The sequence below is a fragment of the Cyanistes caeruleus genome, chromosome 33, assembly GCF_971803275.1.
Source record: "Cyanistes caeruleus chromosome 33, bCyaCae1.hap1.1, whole genome shotgun sequence".
NCBI classification, from domain to species: Eukaryota; Metazoa; Chordata; class Aves; order Passeriformes; family Paridae; genus Cyanistes; species Cyanistes caeruleus.
Window position 1 is genome coordinate 1667335 of NC_141734.1, and position 20691 is coordinate 1688025.

Genomic DNA, 20691 nt, shown 5'->3' on the forward strand with positions numbered 1-20691 from the left:
TCAGCCCCGTTCGTGCTGCAGGTGGCCTCGTGGTGCTCCCTGGCCCCGAACGGCTCTGCGGGTGTGACGCTGGCGCTGGCGCGGTCGCCGCTGGTTTGCGCCGAGCTCGGCGGGGGCCGCACCGGGCCCTGCCCCGGGGCCGGGGCCGCTCTGGCCGAGCTCGGGGCCGGCCTGGCCCAGGCCCTGCGGGGGGACCCGAGGTGGCAGCAGAGGCTCCGGGACAGGGAGCGGGTGTGCCGGGAACTGCCCCGGATCGTGGGGACACTGCCCAAAGGTGAGGGGACATCGGGGACATTGAGGACATTGAGGGGATTGGGGACACTGAGGGGATTGGGGACATTGGGGACACTGAGGGGATTGGGGACATTGGGGACATTGAGGGAGCGGGTGTGCCGGGAACTGCCCCGGATTGTGGGGACACTGCCCAGAGGTGAGGGGACACTGGGGACATTGAGGGGATTGGGGACATTGGGGACATTGAGGGGATTGGGGACACTGGGGACATTGGGGACATTGAGGGAGCGGGTGTGCCGGGAACTGCCCCGGATCGTGGGGACACTGCCCAGAGGTGAGGGGACACTGGGGACATTGAGGACATTGAGGGGATTGGGGACACTGAGGGGATTGGGGACATTGGGGACATTGGGGACATTGAGGGGATTGGGGACATTGGGGACATTGAGGGGATTGGGGACATTGGGGACACTGAGGGAGCGGGTGTGCCGGGAACTGCCCCGGATCGTGGGGACACTGCCCAGAGGTGAGGGGACATTGGGGACATTGAGGGGATTTGGGGACATTGGGGACATTGAGGGGATTGGGGACATTGGGGACATTGAGGGGATTGGGGACATTGAGGGGATTGGGGACATTGGGGACATTGAGGACACTGAGGGGATTGGGGACATCGGGGATTTTGGGGCTATTTTGCGACACATTTGGGGCCATTTGGGGACACATTTGGGGACACATTTGGGACACATTTGGGGACACATTTTGAGGCCATTTTAGGCCACTTTTGGGGCCATTTTAGGGCCCATTCTGGGGACGTTGGCGGCCATTTTGAGGCGGCCATTTTGTGACACCCTCAGGACCCTGCGGCCATTTTGGGTCATTTTGGAGCCATTTTGGGTCCATTTTGGGCCATTTTGGGTCCATTTTGGGTCATTTTGGAGCCATTTTGGGTCCATTTTGGGCCATTTTGGGTCCATTTTGGGTCATTTTGGAGCCATTTTGGGTCCATTTTGGGCCATTTTGGGTCCATTTTGGGTCATTTTGGAGCCATTTTGGGTCCATTTTGGGCCATTTTGGGTCCATTTTGGGTCATTTTGGAGCCATTTGGGGTCCATTTTGGGCCATTTTGGGTCATTTTGGAGCCATTTTGTCTCCATTTTGGGCCACATTTGGGGCCATTTTGAGGCCACATTTGGGGGACCATTTTGGCACCATTTTGAGGCCATTTTGGCACCATTTTGTCTCCATTTTGGGGCACATTTGGGGCACCATTTTGGGGCACATTTGGGGCCCCATTTTGGCTCCATTTTTGCTCCATTTTGACACCATTTTGGCATCATTTTAACCCCATTTTGGAGCCCTTTTTGACACCATTTTGTCTCCAATTTGGGCCACATTTGGCAGCATTTTGACCCCATTTTGGAGCCATTTTGGCACCATTTTGGCTCCATTTTTGGCTCCATTTTGGGCCACATTTGGCTCCATTTTGGAGCCATCTTTGACACCATTTTGGCTCCATTTTGGGACTGTTTTGAAGCCATTTTTGACCCCATTTTGGCTCCATTTTGGCACCATTTTGGCTCCATTTTGTCACCATTTTGACCCCATTTTGTCACCATTTTGACCCCATTTTGGAGCCATCTTTGACCCCATTTTGGCTCCATTTTGGAGCCATTTTTGACCCCATTTTGGTTCCACTTTGAGCCACATTTGGCAGCATTTTGACCCCATTTTGGCTCCATTTTGACCCCATTTTGGAGCCATTTTGACACCATTTTGACCCCATTTTGACACCATTTTGACACCATTTTGGAGCCATCTTTGACACCATTTTGGCTCCATTTTGGGACCGTTTTGAAGCCATTTTTGACCCCATTTTGGCTCCATTTTGGCTCCATTTTGACCCCATTTTGGAGCCATTTTGGCTCCATTTTGGAGCCATCTTTGACACCATTTTGGCTCCATTTTGGGACCGTTTTGAAGCCATTTTTGACCCCATTTTGGTTCCACTTTGAGCCACATTTGGCAGCATTTTGACCCCATTTTGGCTCCATTTTGACCCCATTTTGGAGCCATTTTGGCCCCATTTTGGGACCATTTTGGAGCCAATTTGGAGCCATTTTGGGCCATTTTGGAGCCATTTTGGGCCACATTTGGCGCCACTTTGGGGCCAATTTGGGCCACATTTGGCAGCATTTTGACCCCATTTTGGCTCCATTTTGACCCCATTTTGGAGCCATTTTGGCTCCATTTTGACCCCATTTTGGAGCCATTTTGACCCCATTTTGACCCCATTTTGTCACCATTCTGAGCCAAACCCTTCTCATCCCCAGCTCCCCCTCAGCTGCGCATCGTCCCCGAGCGCTCGGGCGCCGCGCTGACGCTGGCGTGTCACGCCTGGGGCTTCTCCCCGCCCGCCATCACCCTGAGGTGGCTCCGCAATGGCGCCGCCATCGAGGAGCCGCGGGGGCCGCCCCGGGCGCTGCCGCTGGGCGACGGAACCTTCCGGGCCCAGGTGAACATCGAGGTGACGCCGGTGACGGCCGGGGACACCTTGGAGTGCTGGGCCCTGCACCCCAGCCTGGAGGAGGCCATCAGCGTCACGTGGGGTGAGGGGAATTTGGGGGGTTTTTGGGGGGGATTTTTTTTGGATTTTTTGGGGGATTTTTTGGGAATTTTTGGGCGATTTTTTGGGATTTTTTGGGATTTTTGGAGGATTTTTTTGGGGATTTTTTTTGGAATTTTTGGGGGATTTTTTGGGATTTTTTGGGATTTTTTTTTATTTTTTGGGAATTTTTGGGGGGATTTGTTTTGAATTTTGGGGGGATTTTTTGGGAATTTTTGGGGGATTTTTTGGGAATTTTTGGGGGATTTTTTGGGCTTTTTTGGGAATTTTTTTGGGATTTTTTTTGGATTTTTTTGGGATTTTTTTAATTATTTTTGGAGGATTTTTTTGGGATTTTTTTTTGGAATTTTTGGGGGATTTTTTTGGGATTTTTTTATTTTTTGGGAATTTTTGGGGGGATTTTTTTTTATTTTTTGGGAATTTTTGGGGGGATTTGTTTTGAATTTTGGGGGGATTTTTTGGGAATTTTTGGGGGATTTTTTGGGAATTTTTGGGGGATTTTTTGGGCTTTTTTGGGAATTTTTTGGGATTTTTTGGGGATTTTTGGGGATTTTTTTTATTATTTTTGGAGGATTTTTTTGGGATTTTTTTTTGGAATTTTTGGGGGATTTTTTTGGGATTTTTTTATTTTTTGGGAATTTTTGGGGGGATTTTTTTTTAATTTTGGGGGGATTTTTGGGATTTTTTGGGAATTGTTTTGGGATTTTTTGAGATTTTTTTTATTTTTGGAGGATTTTTTGGGGGGATTTTTTTTTGGAATTTTTGGGGGATTTTTGGGGGATTTTTGGGGATTTTTTGGGATTTTTTTTTATTTTTTGGGAATTTTTGGGGGGATTTTTTTTGAATTTTGGGGGGATTTTTTTTGGAATTTTTGGGGGATTTTTTTGGCTTTTTTGGGAATTTTTTGGGGATTTTTTGGGATTTTTTTTTATTTTTGGAGAATTTTTTGGGGGATTTTTTTTTGGAATTTTTGGGGGATTTTTTGGGATTTTGTGGGATTTTTTTTTTTTATTTTTTGGGAATTTTTGGGGGAATTTTTTTTCAATTTTGGGGGATTTTTTTGGGAATTTCTGGGTGATTTTTGGGGGATTTTTTGGGATTTTTTGGGATTTTTTGGGATTTTTTTGGATTTTTGGGGGGATTTTTTTGGAATTTTTGGGTTTTTTTTATTTTTGGGGATTATTTTTTTATTTTGGGGAAATTTTTTTGTCTTTTTTTTTAATTTTTTGGGGATTTTTTTGGGATTTTTTTTATTTTTGGGAGATATTTTTGAGAATTTTGGGTGGAATTTTTGAGGATTTTTTGGGAATTTGGGGGGATTTTTTTTTTAATTTTTGGGGAATTTTTGGGGACTTTTTATTTTTTGGGGGATTTTTTGGGGGATTTTTTTTTAATTTTTTTTTTAATTTTGGGGATTTTGGGGGTATTTTTTAGGATTTTTTGGGAATTTTGGGGGATTTTTTTTTAATTTTTGGTGAATTTTTGGGGACTTTTTTGATTTTTGGGGGGATTTTTTGGGGAATTTTTGGGGGATTTTTTTTTTGAATTTTTTTTTTAATTTTGGGGGGATTTTTTAAGATTTTTCTTTGAATTTGGGGGGATTTTTTTTTTAATTTTTGGGGAATTTTTGGGGACTTTTTTGATTTTTGGGGGGATTTTTTGGGGGATTTTTTTTGGATTTTTTCTTTGAATTTTTGGGGATTTTGGGGGGATTTTTTAGGATTTTTTGGGGAATTTTGGAGGATTTTTTTTTTTTTTAATTTTTTGGGAATTTTTGGGGACTTTTTAGATTTTTGGGGGGATTTTTTGGGGGATTTTTTTTGGAATTTTTTAGGATTTTTTTTGGATTTTTGGGTAATTTTGGGGGATTTTGGGGGGATTTTTTTTGGAATTTTTAGGGTAATTTTTGGAGTTTTTTGGTGATTTTTTTTTATTTTTTGGGGGTTTTTTTAGGGAATTTTGGGGGATTTTTGGTGAATATTCCACTGGAAATTCTTGGAGATTTTTGAATTTTTGGGGAATTCTGTAGAATTTTTCGGGTATTTTTTTTTGAACTTTCACCACATTTTTTTGGGGAGGTTTTGGACAATTTTGGGAATTTTTTTTTTGGGGGGGGGGAAGGATTTCTGGGAATTCTTTTTTCACCTAAACCAAAAATTGTCCCCACAGCTCCGGGATTGTCCCCAAAATTGTCCCTCCTGGTGGCCCTGGCGGTGCTGGCGCTGCTCCTGGGGCTCTTCCTCTTCATCTTCGGCCTCAGACGCTACCTGAGCACAGGTGACATCGAGGGGACACTTGGGGACATCTTCTGGTGGCACTTCCTGTCACTTTCTGTCCATTTTTACCTATTTTTATATATTTTATGATTTTTTTTACCCTTTTTTGTCTTTTTCTGTCAATTTTTCTGTTTTTTTGCCCTTTTTTTGTCATTTATTGCCATTTTTTGTCATTTATTGCCATTTTTTTGTCACTTTTTGTCCCTTTTCTGTCACTTTCTGCTCATTTTTTGTCATTTTTTGTCCCTTTTTTGTCATTTATTGCCATTTTTTGTCACTTTCTGTCCCTTTTTTGTCATTTATTGCCATTTTTTGTCATTTTTTGTCACTTTCTGCCCATTTTTATCTATTTTTGTCTCTTTTATGCGGTTTTTTCACCCTTTTTTGTCTTTTTCTGTCACTTTTTGGTGCTTTTTTGCCCTTTTTTTGTGCCTTTTTGTGCCTTTTTAGTCATTTATTGTCATTTTTTGTCACTTTTTGTCCCTTTTTTGTCATTTATTGCCATTTTTTGTCACTTTTTGTCCCTTTTTTGTCATTTATTGTCATTTTTTGTCACTTTTTGTCCCTTTTTTGTCATTTATTGCCATTTTTTGTCACTTCTTGTCCCTTTTCTGTCACTTTCTGCCCATTTTTTGTCATTTTTTGTCCCTTTTTTGTCATTTATTGTCATTTTTTGTCACTTTTTGTCCCTTTTTTGTCACTTTCTGTCCATTTTTACCCATTTTTATATATTTTATGCTGTTTTTTCACCCTTTTTTGTCTTTTTATGTCACTTTTTTCTGCTTTTCTGTCCTTTTTTTGTGCCTTTTTGTCCCTTTTTTGTCATTTTTTGTGCCTTTTTGTGCCTTTTTTGTCATTTATTGCCATTTCTTGTCACTTTTTGTCCCTTTTTTGTCATTTATTGCCATTTCTTGTCACTTTTTGTCCCTTTTTTGTCATTTATTGCCATTTCTTGTCACTTTTTGTGCCTTTTTTGTCATTTATTGCCATTTCTTGTCACTTTTTGTCCCTTTTTTGTCATTTATTGCCATTTTTTGTCATTTTTTGTCACTTTCTGTCCATTTTTATCTATTTTTGTCTCTTTTATGCTGTTTTTTTACCCTTTTCTGTCTTTTTCTGTCACTTTTTTCTGCTTTTCTGTCCTTTTTTTGTGCCTTTTTGTGCCTTTTTTGTCATTTATTGCCATTTTTTGTCACTTTTTGTCCCTTTTTTGTCATTTATTGCCATTTTTTGTCATTTTTTGTGCCTTTTTTGTCATTTATTGCCATTTCTTGTCACTTTTTGTCCCTTTTTTGTCACTTTCTGTCCCTTTTTTGTCACTTTCTGTCCATTTTTATCTATTTTTGTCTCTTTTATGCTGTTTTTTTACCCTTTTTTGTCTTTTTCTGTCACTTTTTGGTGCTTTTTTGTCCTTTTTTTGTGCCTTTTTGTGCCTTTTTTGTCATTTATTGCCATTTCTTGTCACTTTTCGTCCCTTTTTTGTCACTTTCTGTCGCTTTTTTGTCACTTTCTGTCCATTTTTATCTATTTTTGTCTCTTTTATTCTGTTTTTTTACCCTTTTTTGTCTTTTTCTGTCACTTTTTGGTGCTTTTTTGTCTTTTTTTTGTGCCTTTTTGTGCCTTTTTTGTCATTTATTGCCATTTTTTGTCACTTTTTGTACCTTTTTTGTCATTTATTGCCATTTTTTGTCACTTTTTGTCCCTTTTTTGTCATTTATTGCCATTTTTTGTCACTTTCTGTCCCTTTTTTGTCACTTTCTGCCCATTTTTATCTATTTTTGTCTCTTTTATGCTGTTTTTTCACCCTTTTTTGTCTTTTTCTGTCACTTTTTGGTGCTTTTTTGTCCTTTTTTTGTGCCTTTTTGTCCCTTTTTTGTCATTTATTGCCATTTTTTGTCACTTTCTGTCCCTTTTCTGTCACTTTCTGCTCATTTTTTGTCATTTTTTGTCCCTTTTTTGTAATTTATTGGCATTTATTGTCACTTTCTGTCCCTTTTTTGTCACTTTCTGTCCATTTTTATCTATTTTTGTCTCTTTTATGCTGTTTTTTCACCCTTTTTTGTCTTTTTCTGTCACTTTTTTCTGCTTTTTTGTCCTTTTTTTGTGCCTTTTTGTGCCTTTTTTGTCATTTATTGCCATTTTTTGTCACTTTTTGTCCCTTTTTTGTCACTTTTTGTCCCTTTTTTGTCACTTTCTGTCCATTTTTACCCATTTTTATATATTTTATGTTGTTTTTTCACCCTTTTTTGTCTTTTTCTGTCACATTTTGGTGCTTTTTTGTCCTTTTTTTGTGCCTTTTTGTGCCTTTTTTGTCATTTATTGCCATTTCTTGTCACTTTTTGTGCCTTTTTGTCATTTATTGCCATTTCTTGTCACTTTTTGTCCCTTTTTTGTCATTTATTGCCATTTTTTGTGCCTTTTTGTGCCTTTTTTGTCATTTATTGCCATTTTTTTGTCACTTTCTGTCCCTTTTTTGTCACTTTCTGCCCATTTTTATCTATTTTTTTCTCTTTTATGATGTTTTTTCACCCTTTTTTGTCTTTTTATGTCACTTTTTGGTGCTTTTTTGTCCTTTTTTGTGCCTTTTTGTCTTTTTTTTGTGCCTTTTTGTCCCTTTTTTGTCATTTCTTATCCTTTTTTGTCACTTTTTTCCCTTTTTTGTCGCTTTTTGCCCTTTTTTCTCCCATTTTTGTCTCTTTCTGTCCCTTTTTTGTGCATTTTTGTCACTTATTTTCCATTTTTTGTCACTTTTTCTCCTTTTTTTCACTTTTTCTCCCTTTTTTGTTGATTTTTTTTCCCCTTTTTCCCATTTTTGTCTCTTTCTGTCCCTTTTTTTTGCCTTTTCCTCCTTTTTTTATCACTTATTTTCCAATTCTTGTCACTTTTTCTCCCTTTTTTCTCCCTTTTTTATCCCTTTTTACCTTTTTTTGTCCCTTTTTGGTCCTTTTTTATGCCTTTTTTTCCCTTTTTCCCACTTTTATCAATTTTTTGATGCTTTTTTTGTCACTTTTTACCATTTTTTTATCCTTCCCCCCCTTTTTTTCACCTTTTTTCTCCCTTTTTTCCCCCTTTTCCCCACTTTTATCCCTTTTTTCCCCATTTCTTCCCCCTTTTCCTCCCTCTTACCTCATTTTTCTCCCTTTTCACCCTTTTTTACCACTTTTTCCCCATTTCCCCCCATTTTTTCTCCCTTTTTCTTGCTTTTCTGTCCCTTTTTTCCCCTTTTTTTATCCTTTTTAATCAATTTTTGACCGTTTTTATCCATTTTTGCCCCATTTTCTCCCTCCAGGTTACACCCCTCTCCCCGGTGACACCCAGGCAGGTGAGACACCCCCAATCTCACCATTTTTTGTCACTTTTAGGTCACTTTTGTCACTTTTTTTAACCTTTTTTTATCATTTTTCATTCCCAGGCAACATCTGAGGATCCTCCCGGGACGAGGCCTGAAAATCCCGAAAAAATCCCAAAAATCCGCCCCAAAAAAACCCCCAAAAATCCTCAATTTTGACCCAAATCCTGCTCAAAAATCTCCCTCAAATCCAGTTAAAAATCCCCCAAAAATCCCACTTAAAAAACCCCAAAAATTCCATTAAAAAACCCCAAAAACTTGCCTCAAAAAGCCAAAAAAATCCCCAAAAATAACATTAAAAACAAAATAAATCCTATTTAAAAAAAAACCCAAAAATCCCATTTAAAAAACCCAAAAATCTCCTCAAAAAGCCCCAAAAATCCAAAAGAAATCCCATTTAAAAAAAACCCAAAATCCCATTAAAAAAAAACCAAAATCCCCTCAAAAAGCCCCAAAAATCCCAAAAAATCCCATAAAAAAAAACCCCAAAAAATCCCCACAAAAAGCCTCCAAAATTCCAAAAAATCCCATTAAAAAACCCAAAAATTCCATTTAAAAAAACTCCAAAAATCGCCTCAAAACCCCCCAAAAAATAACATTAAAAACCCCAAAAAATCCCATTAAAAATTCCCGAAAAAATCCCAAAAATCCGCCCCAAAAAAACCCCCAAAAATCCTCAATTTTGACCCAAATCCTGCTCAAAAATCTCCCTCAAATTCAGTTAAAAATCCCCCAAAAATCCCGCTTAAAAAACCCCAAAAAATTCCATTAAAAAACCCCAAAAACTTGCCTCAAAAAGCCAAAAAAATCCCCAAAAATAACATTGAAAACAAAAAAAATCCTATTAAAAAAAACCACCCCAAAAATCCTCAAAAAGCCCCAAAAATCCCATTTAAAAAAAACCAAAAATCTCCTCAAAAAGCCCCAAAAATCAAAAAAAAAATCCATTTAAAAAACACCAAAATCCCATTAAAAATCGCCCCCAAATCCCCTCAAAAAACCCCAAAAATCCCAAAAAATCTCATTAAAAAAAACCCAAAAAATCCCCACAAAAAGCCTCCAAAATTCAAAAAAATCCCATTAAAAAACCCCCAAAAATCCCCTCAAAAAGCCCCAAAAATCCCCACAAAAAGACCCAAAAATTCCTCTCAAATCCCATTTAAAAAACCCAAAAAATTTCCTCAAAAAACCCCCAAAAATCCCCAAAATTAACATTGAAAACAAAAAAAATCCTATTAAAAAAAACACCCCAAAAATCCTCAAAAAGCCCCAAAAATCCCATTTAAAAAACCCAAAAATCCCCTCAAAAAGCCCCAAAAATCAAAAAAAAATTCCATTTAAAAAACACCAAAATCCCATTAAAAAAAACCCCAAAAAATCCCCACAAAAAGACCCAAAAATCCCAAAAATCCCATTAAAAACCCCAAAAAATCCCATTTAAAAAATCCCAAAAATCTCCTCAAAAAGCCCCAAAAATCCAAAAAAAATCCCATTTAAAAAAACCCAAAATCCCATTAAAAAAAAACCCAAAAAATCCCCCCAAAAAGACCCAAAAATTCCTTTCAAATCCCATTAAAAAAACCCAAAAAATCGCCTCAGAAAGCCAAAAAAATCCCCAAAATTAACATTGAAAACAAAAAAAATCCTATTAAAAAAAAACACCCCAAAAATCCTCAAAAAGCCCCAAAAATCCCATTTAAAAAACCCAAAAATCGCCTCAAAAAGCCCCAAAAATCCAAAAGAAATCCCATTTAAAAACCCCAAAATCCCATTAAAAATCGCCCCCAAATCCCCTCAAAAAGCCCCAAAAATCCAAAAAAATCCCATTAAAAAAACCCCAAAAAATCCCCACAAAAAACCCCAAAAAATCCCCACAAAAAGCCTCCAAAATCTCAAAAAATCCCATTAAAAAACCCAAAAATTCCATTTAAAAAAACTCCAAAAATCGCCTCAAAACCCCCAAAAAATAACATTAAAAACCCCAAAAAATCCCATTAAAAATTCCTGAAAAAATCCCAAAAATCCGCCCCAAAAAAAACCCCAAAAATCCTCAATTTTGACCCAAATCCTGCTCAAAAATCTCCCTCAAATTCAGTTAAAAATCCCCCAAAAATCCCGCTTAAAAAAACCCAAAAATTCCATTAAAAAACCCCAAAAACTTGCCTCAAAAAGCCAAAAAAATCCCCAAAAATAACATTAAAAACAAAATAAATCCTATTTAAAAAAAAAAACCCAAAAATCCTCAAAAAGCCCCAAAAATCCCATTTAAAAAACCCAAAAATCTCCTCAAAAAGCCCCAAAAAATCAAAAAAAAATTCCATTTAAAAAACACCAAAATCCCATTAAAAATCGCCCCAAAATCTCCTCAAAAAACCCCAAAAATCCCAAAAAATCCCATTAAAAAAAACCCCAAAAAATCCCCACAAAAAGCCTCCAAAATCTCAAAAAATCCCATTAAAAAACCCAAAAATTCCACTTAAAAAAACTCCAAAAATCGCCTCAAAACCCCCCAAAAATAACATTAAAAAACCCAAAAAATCCCATTAAAAATTCCCGAAAAAATCCAAAAAATCCGCCCCAAAAAAACCCCAAAAATCCTCAATTTTGACCCAAATCCTGCTCAAAAATCTCCCTCAAATTCAGTTAAAAATCCCCCAAAAATCCCGCTTAAAAAAACCCAAAAATTCCATTAAAAAAACCCAAAAACTTGCCTCAAAAAGCCAAAAAAATCCTCAAAAATAACATTGAAAACAAAAAAAATCCTATTAAAAAAACCAACCAAAAATCCTCAAAAAGCCCCAAAAATCCCATTTAAAAACCCCAAAAATCTCCTCAAAAATCCCCAAAAATAAAAAAAAAATTCCATTTAAAAAACACCAAAATCCCATTAAAAATCGCCCCAAAATCTCCTCAAAAAACCCCCAAAATCCCAAAAAATCCCATTAAAAAACCCAAAAAAATCCCCACAAAAAGACCCAAAAATTCCTTTCAAATCCCATTAAAAAAACCCCAAAAATCTCCTCAAAACCCCCAAAAATCCCATTAAAAATCCCCCCCAAAATCTCCTCAAAAAGCCCCAAAAATCCCCAAAAATTCCATTAAAAAACACAAAAAAATCCCCTCAAAAAGCCCCAAAAATCCCATTAAAAAAACCACAAAAAATTCTCTTAAAAAACCCAAAAATCCCCCTCAAATCCCATTAAAAAAACCCAAAAATCCCATTAAAAATCCCATTAAAAATCCCATTAAAAATCCCCAAAAATGAAAAAAAAATCCCATTAAAAACCCCCAAAAAATCCCCTCAAAAAGGACAAAAAATCCCAAAAAATCCCATTATAAAAACCCAAAAATCCCATTTAAAATCCCACTAAAAATCCCCACAAAAAGCCCCCAAAATCAAAAAAAATCCCATTAAAAAACCCCAAAAATCCCCCTCAAATCCCATTAAAAAACCCAAAAAAATTCCATTAAGAAGCCCAAAAAATCCCATTAAAAACCCCCAAAAATCCCCTTAAAAAGCCCCAAAAATCCCCACAAAAAGCCCCAAAAATCCCCACAGAAAGACCCAAAAATTCCTCTCAAATCCCATTAAAAAAAACCAAAAAATTCCTCAAAAAACCCCCAAAAATCCCCAAAAATCCCATTTAAAAAACAAAAAAATCCCTCAAAAATCCCCAAAAATCCCATTAAAAAAACACAAAAAAATCCTCATAAAAAACCCAAAAACCCCCAAAAATTCCATTGAAAAACCCCAAAAAAATCCCCTAAAAAAACCCCAAAAATTTCCAAAAAAATGCTCTAAAATCCCCCAAATTTCCCCCCAAAAAAACCCTGAAAAACCCACAAAAATCTCATTTTAAAACGCAAAAAAATCCTCAAATCTCCTTCAAAAATTCTTCCTAAAAACCCCCCAAAATCCCTAAAAATTCCCCCAAATTCCCCTTAAAAATTCCATTAAAACCCCCAAAAATCCCAATTTTCCCCCATTGCCAAAAATAAAAGTGGTGACAATTTTGGAGGATTTTGGGGTTTTTTTTAGGGTTTTTTTTTATGTTTTGGGGGGGATCTTCTGGGGATTTTTAGGGAAAATTTGGGAATTTTGAGTTGGGAAATTTTTGGGGCAGTTTTTGGGATTTAATAAAAAAATCGGGATTTTTTTTTTGAGGATTTATTGGGAAATTCCGTTGTTTTTATGGGATTTGGGGGAATTTTTGGTTGGTTTTTTTGGGGATTTTTTGGGGGATTTTGGTTGGATTTTTTTGGGATTGATTGGGGATTTTGAGAACGGATTTAAAGAGGAATTTTTTGGGGGAATTTTGGTGGAATTTGGGGATATTTTGGGGTTCGGGGTCCACAAAATATCCCCAAAACCTTTCCGCAGAAATCTGCCTAGCAACAGCTGACGTCACGCAAGAATCGAGCCGTGATTGGCCAGCGCGTCTCATGAGTGCCCTCCCCTTCTCGTCCACGCGCGAGCGGCCATTTCCCCTCCGCGTGTCGCCTCCAGACCTCTCTATCCCCTCTTTGTCGCCTCTTTGTCGCCTCTTTGTCGCCTCTTCGCGTGTTTTTACCCCTCTAAAGCCCCCATTTCCCGCCCACGCGTGTTTTTATCCCTTTATAAACAAGTACTACGGCCTTTGTGGCGGATGCCCGTAACAAACATGGCGGCAGCGCCCGTAACCTCGCTACTGCGCATGCGCAACGCGCGGCAATGAGGGCAAGATGGGCGGAAGTTCGGCGCTGTTTAAGGAAAGTGCGCATGCCCCACCGGAAGTGAACCCCTGCTCTCTATATAAGAGGCCGGGAAGCCCCGTAGCGTTCTTTTCGCTTAGTCGGAGACGCCGCCGCCGCCGCCATGTGAGGGGGGGAGCGCGGGAAAAAGCCGGAATTTCCTGGGAAAAATGGGATTTGTGAGGGGAAAAATGGGATTCGTGAGGGAAAAAATGGGATTTGTGAGGGGAAAATAGGGATGGGGAAGGCGGTGAGGTGGGAATTAGGGCGGTGAGGGCCGCGGAAAGGGGGAAAAATGGGGATGGGGAAGGTGGGGGGAGGGGAGCGGCCATGAGGGGAAGGGGGGGGGAGGGAAGCGTTAATCCCGTTTATTTTGTTTTTTCCTGAGTTTTAAATTCATGGATTGGGTTTGGATTGGGGGGATTGGGGGAGTTTAGAGAGGGGGGGAAATGGGGATTTAAAAAAAGGGGGATCCAGAGTGGGAAAAGAGGGAAAATGGGGAGAAAACGGGATCCAGAGGGAGAAAAAAGGGGGGAAATAGGAAAAGGGATCCAGAGTGGGAAAAATTGGGAATAAGAGCGGGAAAAGGAGGGAAAGAGTGAGAAAATGTGGGATAACAATGGGAAAAGGGGATCCAGAGGGGGGAAAATAAGGAATAATAGTGGGGAAATGGGGGAGTGAGGAAATGGGGGATAACAGGAGGAAAATGGGATTTAGAGTGGGAAAAATGGGGAATAAGTGTGAAAAAATGGGATTCAGAGTGGAAAAATGGGATTTAGAGAGGAAAAAAGGGATTCAGAGTGGGAAAGATAGGGATTAAGTGCAAAAAAAAGGGGTTCAGAGTGGGAAAAATAGGGAATAAACATGGAAAAAGGGGATTCAGGGTGGAAAAATGGGATCCAGAGTGGGAAAAACAGGGAATAAACATGGAAAAATGGGATTTAGAGTGGAAAAAATTGGGAATAAGTGTGGAAAAATGGGATTCAGAGTGGGAAAAATAGGGAATAAGTGTGGGAAAATGGGATTCAGGGTGGAAAAATGGGATTCAGAGTGGAAAAAATAGGGAATAAGTGTGGAAAATGGGATTCAGAGTGGAAAAAATAGGGAATAAGTGTGGGAAAATGGGATTTAGAGTGGGAAAAATAGGGAATAAATGTGGAAAAATGGGATTTAGAGTATGAAAAATAGAGAATAATCATGGGAAAAGGGGATTCAGGGTGGGAAAAATGGGACCCAGAGTGGAAAAAATGGGATTCAGAGTGGGAAAAATAAGGAATAACCACAGGAAAATGGGATTTAAAGTAGGAAAATGGGATTCAGAGTGGGAAAAATTGGGAATAAGTGTGGGAAAATGGGATTCAGAGTGGGAAATGGGATTCAGAGTGGGAAAAATTTGGAATAACTGTGGAAAAATGGGATTTAGAGTGGGAAAAAATGGGATTCAGAGAGGAAAAAATGGATCCAGAGTGGAAAAAATGGGGAATAACTGCAGGAAAATGGGATTCAGAGTGGGAAAAAATGGGAATAACTGCGGAAAAATGGGATTTAGAGTGTAAAATATAGAGAATAATCATGGGAAAAAGGGATTCAGGGTGGGAAAAATGGGATTCAGAGAGGAAAAATAGGGAATAAGTGTGGAAAAACGGGATTCAGAGTGGAAAAAATGGGATTCAGAGTGGGAAAAATTGGGAATAACTTCAGGAAAATGGGATTTAGAGCAGGAAAATGGGATTTAGAGTGGGAAAAATAGGGAATAAGTGTGGGAAAATGGGATTTAGAGTGGGAAAAATTGGGAATAAGTGTGGGAAAATGGGATTCAGAGTGGGAAATGGGATTCAGAGTGGAAAAATTGGGAATAAGTGTGGAAAAATGGGATTTAGAGTGGGAAAAATGGAATTCAGAGAGGAAGAAATAGGGAATAACCACAGGAAAATGGGATTCAGAGTGGGAAAAATGGGATTTAGAGTGGGAAAAAATGGGAATAACTGTGGAAAAATGGGATTCAGAGTGGGAAAAACAGGGAATAACTACAAGAAAATGGGATTTAGAGCAGGAAAATGGGATTTAGAGTGGGAAAAAATGGGAATAACTGTGGAAAAATGGGATTCAGGGTGGAAAAATGGGATTCAGAGTGGAAAAAATAGGGAATAACCATGGGAAAATGGGATTTAGAGTGGGAAAAAATGGGAATAACTGCGGAAAAATGGGATTTAGAGTGTAAAAAATAGAGAATAATCATGGGAAAAAGGGATTCAGGGTGGGAAAAATGGGATTCAGAGAGGAAAAAATAGGGAATAACTGTGGAAAAATGGGATTCAGGGTGGGAAAAATAAGGAATAACCGCAGGAAAAACGGGATTCAGGGCAGAAAATCGGGATCCAAGATGGGAAAAGGAACAAAAGGAATGGAAAATGGGGATCCAGAGGGGGAAAACGCGGGATTCAAGCGTTGCCTTTATCCCGTTGTTGTTGTTTTTTCCCCCCAGAATGACGGATTGGGAAACGGCCCCGGCCGTGACGGAAACCCCGGATATCAAACTCTTCGGGAAATGGAGCACGGACGACGTCCAGATCAACGACATCTCCCTGCAGGTGAGAATTCCCGAAATTCCGGGGGATTCCTGAAATTCCAGGGAATTCCCGACATTCCGGAAGTTTTCTGCAGGAAAAATTTGGGATTTTGGGGCAGAATTTTGGGATTTTGGGGTGGGATTTTGGGATTTTGATGGAATTTGAGTCAGAATTTTTGGGGATTTTGATGGAATTCCTGAAATTCTGGGGAATTCCCAAAATTTCCTGGAGCTCTGGGCTTGGGAGGGAAGGAAAAGTTGGGATTTTGGGGCGGGATTTTGGGATTTTGGAGCAGAATTTTGGGATTTTGGGGCAGAATTTTGGGATTTTGGGGCAGGATTTTGGGGCAGAATTTTGGGATTTTGGGGCAGGATTTTGGGATTTTGGGGCAGAATTTTGGGATTTCCGTGGAATTTGAGTCAGAATTTTGGGGATTTTGATGGAATTCCCGAAATTCCAGGCAATTCCCGACATTCCAGGGAATTCCTGAAATTCCCTGGAGCTCTGGGCTTGGGAGGGAAGGAAAAGTTGGGATTTTGGGGCAGAATTTTGGGATTTTGGGGCAGAATTTTGGGATTTTGAAGGAATTTGAGTCAGAATTTTGGGATTTTGTTGTGATTTGAGTCAGAATTTTGGGATTTCCGTGGAATTTGAGTCAGAATTTTGGGATTTCTGTGGAATTTGAGTCAGAATTTTTGGGGATTTTGATGGAATTCCCGAAATTCCGGGCGATTCCCAAAATTTCCTGGAGCTCTGGGCTTGGGAGGGAAGGAAAAGTTGGGATTTTGGAGCAGAATTTTGGGATTTTGGGGCAGAATTTTGGGATTTTGGGGCAGGATTTTGGAATTTTGGGGCAGAATTTTGGGATTTTGGAGCAGGGTTTTGGGATTTTGGAGCAGGATTTTGGGATTTCCGTGGAATTTGAGTCAGAATTTTTGGGGGATTTTGATGGAATTCCTGAAATTCCAGGGGATTCCTGAAATTCCGGGCAATTCCCGACATCCCCTGGAGCTCTGGGTCGGAAGGGAAGCTTTGTGCAGGAAAAATTTGGGATTTTGGGGCAGGATTTTGGGATTTTGGGGCAGAATTTTGGGATTTTGGGGCAGAATTTTGGGATTTTGATGGAATTTGAGTCAGAATTTTGGGGGATTTTGATGGAATTCCCAAAATTCCGGGGAATTCCCAAAATTCCCTGGAGTTCTGGGTCACAAGGGAAGTTTTGTACAGGAAAAATTTGGGATTTTGGGGCAGAATTTTGGGATTTTGGGGCAGAATTTTGGGATTTTGGGGCAGGATTTTGGGATTTTGGGGCAGAATTTTGGGATTTTGGGGCAGAATTTTGGGATTTTGATGGAATTTGAGTCAGAATTTTGGGGGATTTTGATGGAATTCCCGAAATTCCAGGGAATTCCCGAAATTCCAGGGAATTCCCAAAATTCCCTGGAGTTCTGGGTCACAAGGGAAGTTTTCTGCAGGAAAAATTTGGGATTTTGGGGCAGGATTTTGGGATTTTGGGGCAGAATTTTGGGATTTCCGTGGAATTTGAGTCAGAATTTTGGGATTTCTGTGGAATTTGAGCCAGAATTTTTGGGGATTTTGATGGAATTCCCGAAATTCCAGGGAATTCCCGACATTCCCTGGAGCTCTGGGCTTGGGAGGGAAGGAAAAGTTGGGATTTTGGGGCAGAATTTTGGGATTTTGGGGCAGAATTTTGGGATTTTGGGGCAGAATTTTGGGATTTTGGGGCAGAATTTTGGGATTTCCGTGGAATTTGGGCCGGAATTTGGGGATTTTGATGGAATTTGAGCCAGAATTTTGGGATTTCCATGGAATTTGAACTGGAATTTTGGGATTTCTGTGGAATTTGGGCCGGAATTTGGGGATTTTGAAGGAATTTGAGTCAGAATTTTGGGATTTTGTTGTGATTTGAGTCAGAATTTTGGGATTTCCGTGGAATTTGAGTCAGAATTTTGGGATTTCTGTGGAATTTGAGTCAGAATTTTGGGGATTTTGATGGAATTCCCGGAATTCCAGGGAATTCCCGAAATTCCCTGGAGCTCTGGGCTTGGGAGGGAAGGAAAAGTTGGGATTTTGGGGCAGAATTTTGGGATTTTGGGGCAGAATTTTGGAATTTTGGAGCAGGATTTTGGGATTTTGATGGAATTTGAGTCAGAATTTTTGGGGATTTGGATGGAATTCCCAAAATTCCAGGCAATTCCCGACATTCCAGGGAATTCCCGACATTCCCTGGAGTTCTGGGGTTGGGAGGGAAGGAAAAGTTGGGATTTTGGAGCAGAATTTTGGGATTTTGGGGCAGAATTTTGGGATTTTGGGGCAGAATTTTGGGATTTCCGTGGAATTTGAGTCAGAATTTTGGGGGATTTTGATGGAAATCCCGAAATTCTGGGGGAATTCCCAAAATTCCAGGGAATTCCCAAAATTCCCTGGAGCTGTGGGTCACAAGGGAAGTTTTGTACAGGAAAAAATTTGGGATTTTGGGGCAGAATTTTGGGATTTTGGGGCAGAATTTTGGGATTTCGGGGCAGGATTTTGGGATTTTGGGGCAGAATTTTGGGATTTCCGTGGAATTTGAGTCAGAATTTTTGGGGATTTGGATGGAATTCCCAAAATTCCAGGGAATCCCCAAAATTTCCTGGAGTTCTGGGCTTGGGAAGGAAGGAAAAATTGGGATTTTGGGGCAGAATTTTGGGATTTTGGAGCAGAATTTTGGAATTTTGGAGCAGGATTTTGGGATTTTGGGGCAGAATTTTGTGATTTTGATGGAATTTGAGTCAGAATTTTGGGGGATTTGGATGGAATTCCCGAAATTCTGGGGGAATTCCCAAAATTCCAGGGAATCCCCAAAATTCCCTGGAGCTGTGGGTCACAAGGGAAGTTTTGTACAGGAAAAATTTGGGATTTTGGGGCAGGATTTTGGGATTTTGGGGCAGAATTTTGGGATTTCCATGGAATTTGGGCTGGAATTTGGGGATTTTGAAGGAATTTGAGTCAGAATTTTGGGATTTTGTTGTGATTTGAGTCAGAATTTTGGGATTTTGATGGGATTTGGGCTGGAATTTTGGGATTTCCGTGGAATTTGAGTCAGAATTTTGGGGATTTTGATGGAATTCCCGAAATTCCAGGGAATTCCCGACATTCCCTGGAGCTCTGGGCTTGGGAGGGAAGGAAAAGTTGGGATTTTGGGGCAGAATTTTGGGATTTTGGGGCAGAATTTTGGGATTTTGGGGCAGAATTTTGGGATTTTGGGGCAGAATTTTGGGATTTCCGTGGAATTTGGGCTGGAATTTTGGGATTTCCGTGGAATTTGAGTCAGAATTTTGGGATTTCTGTGGAATTTGAGTCAGAATTTTGGGGATTTTGATGGAATTCCCGAAATTCCGGGGAATTCCCAAAATTTCCTGGAGCTCTGGGCTTGGGAGGGAAGGAAAAGTTGGGATTTTGGGGCAGAATTTTGGGATTTTGGGGCAGGATTTTGGGATTTTGGGGCAGAATTTTGGGATTTTGGGGCAGAATTTTGGGATTTTGGAGCAGGATTTTGGGATTTTGATGGAATTTGAGTCAGAATTTTTGGGGATTTTGATGGAATTCCCGAAATTCCAGGCAATTCCCGACATTCCAGGGAATTCCTGAAATTCCCTGGAGCTCTGGGCTTGGGAGGGAAGGAAAAGTTGGGATTTTGGGGCAGAATTTTGGGATTTTGGGGCAGAATTTTGGGATTTTGGAGCAGGATTTTGGGATTTGGGGCAGAATTTTGGGATTTTGGGGAAGAATTTTGGAATTTTGGAGCAGGATTTTGGGATTTTGATGGAATTTGAGTCAGAATTTTTGGGGATTTTGATGGAATTCCCGAAATTCCAGGCAATTCCCGAAATTCCAGGGAATTCCCAAAATTCCCTGGAGTTCTGGGTCACAAGGGAAGTTTTCTGCAGGAAAAATTTGGGATTTTGGGGCAGGATTTTGGGATTTCGGGGCAGGATTTTGGGATTTCGGGGCAGGATTTTGGGATTTCTGTGGAATTTGAGTCAGAATTTTGGGATTTCTGTGGAATTTGAGTCAGAATTTTGGGGATTTTGATGGAATTCCCGAAATTCCAGGGAATTCCCGACATTCCCTGGAGCTCTGGGCTTGGGAGGGAAGGAAAAGTTGGGATTTTGGGGCAGAATTTTGGGATTTTGATGGGATTTGAGCCGGAATTTTGGGATTTCTGTGGAATTTGAGCCAGAATTTTGGGGATTTTGATGGAATTCCCGAAATTCCAGGGAATTCCCGAAATTCCGGGCAATTCCCGAAATTCCCTGGAGCTCTGGGCTTGGGAGGGAAGGAAAAGTTGGGATTTTGGGGCAGAATTTTGGGATTTTGGGGCAGAATTTTGGGATTTTGGGGCAGAATTTTGGGATTTTGGGGCAGAATTTTGGGATTTCGGGGCAGGATTTTGGGATTTCCGTGGAATTTGAGTCAGAATTTTGGGATTTCTGTGGAATTTGAGTCAGAATTTTGGGGATTTTGATGGAATTCCCGAAATTCTGGGGAATTCCCAAAATTTCCTGGAGTTCTGGGCTTGGGAGGGAAGGAAAAGTTGGGATTTTGGGGCAGAATTTTGGGATTTTGGGGCAGAATTTTGGGATTTTGGGGCAGAATTTTGGGATTTTGGAGCAGGATTTTGGGATTTTGGGGCAGGATTTTGGGATTTCCGTGGAATTTGAGTCAGAATTTTTGGGGATTTTGATGGAATTCCCGAAATTCCAGGGAATTCCCAAAATTCCCTGGAGCTCTGGGTCGGAAGGGAAGGAAAAGTTGGGATTTTGGGGCAGAATTTTGGGGCAGAATTTTGGGGCAGAATTTTGGGATTTTGGGGCAGAATTTTGGGATTTTGGGGCAGAATTT

At 40.0% G+C, this 20691-nt stretch overlaps 2 protein-coding genes across 2 annotated transcripts in view; both read left to right on the top strand.

Moving 5' to 3' along the window:
* On the top strand, window positions 1-12498 carry LOC111922454 (HLA class II histocompatibility antigen, DM beta chain-like; the record flags this gene model as incomplete). Its single annotated transcript, XM_086870663.1, has 5 exons — window positions 1-274; window positions 2568-2843; window positions 5030-5137; window positions 8426-8458; window positions 8549-12498. Coding segments are annotated over 5 exons (702 nt in total), but the record flags the coding sequence as incomplete, so codon positions are not given.
* RPS5 (ribosomal protein S5) overlaps window positions 12271-20691 on the top strand; it is a 24026-nt gene continuing 15605 nt past the window's right edge. The window contains exons 1-2 of the mRNA XM_086870659.1: window positions 12271-13342; window positions 15702-15807. Of these exons, the coding sequence (XP_086726785.1) occupies window positions 15703-15807 (105 nt within the window). The 5' untranslated portion in view covers window positions 12271-13342; window position 15702. The remainder of the gene's footprint in view (window positions 13343-15701; window positions 15808-20691) is intronic.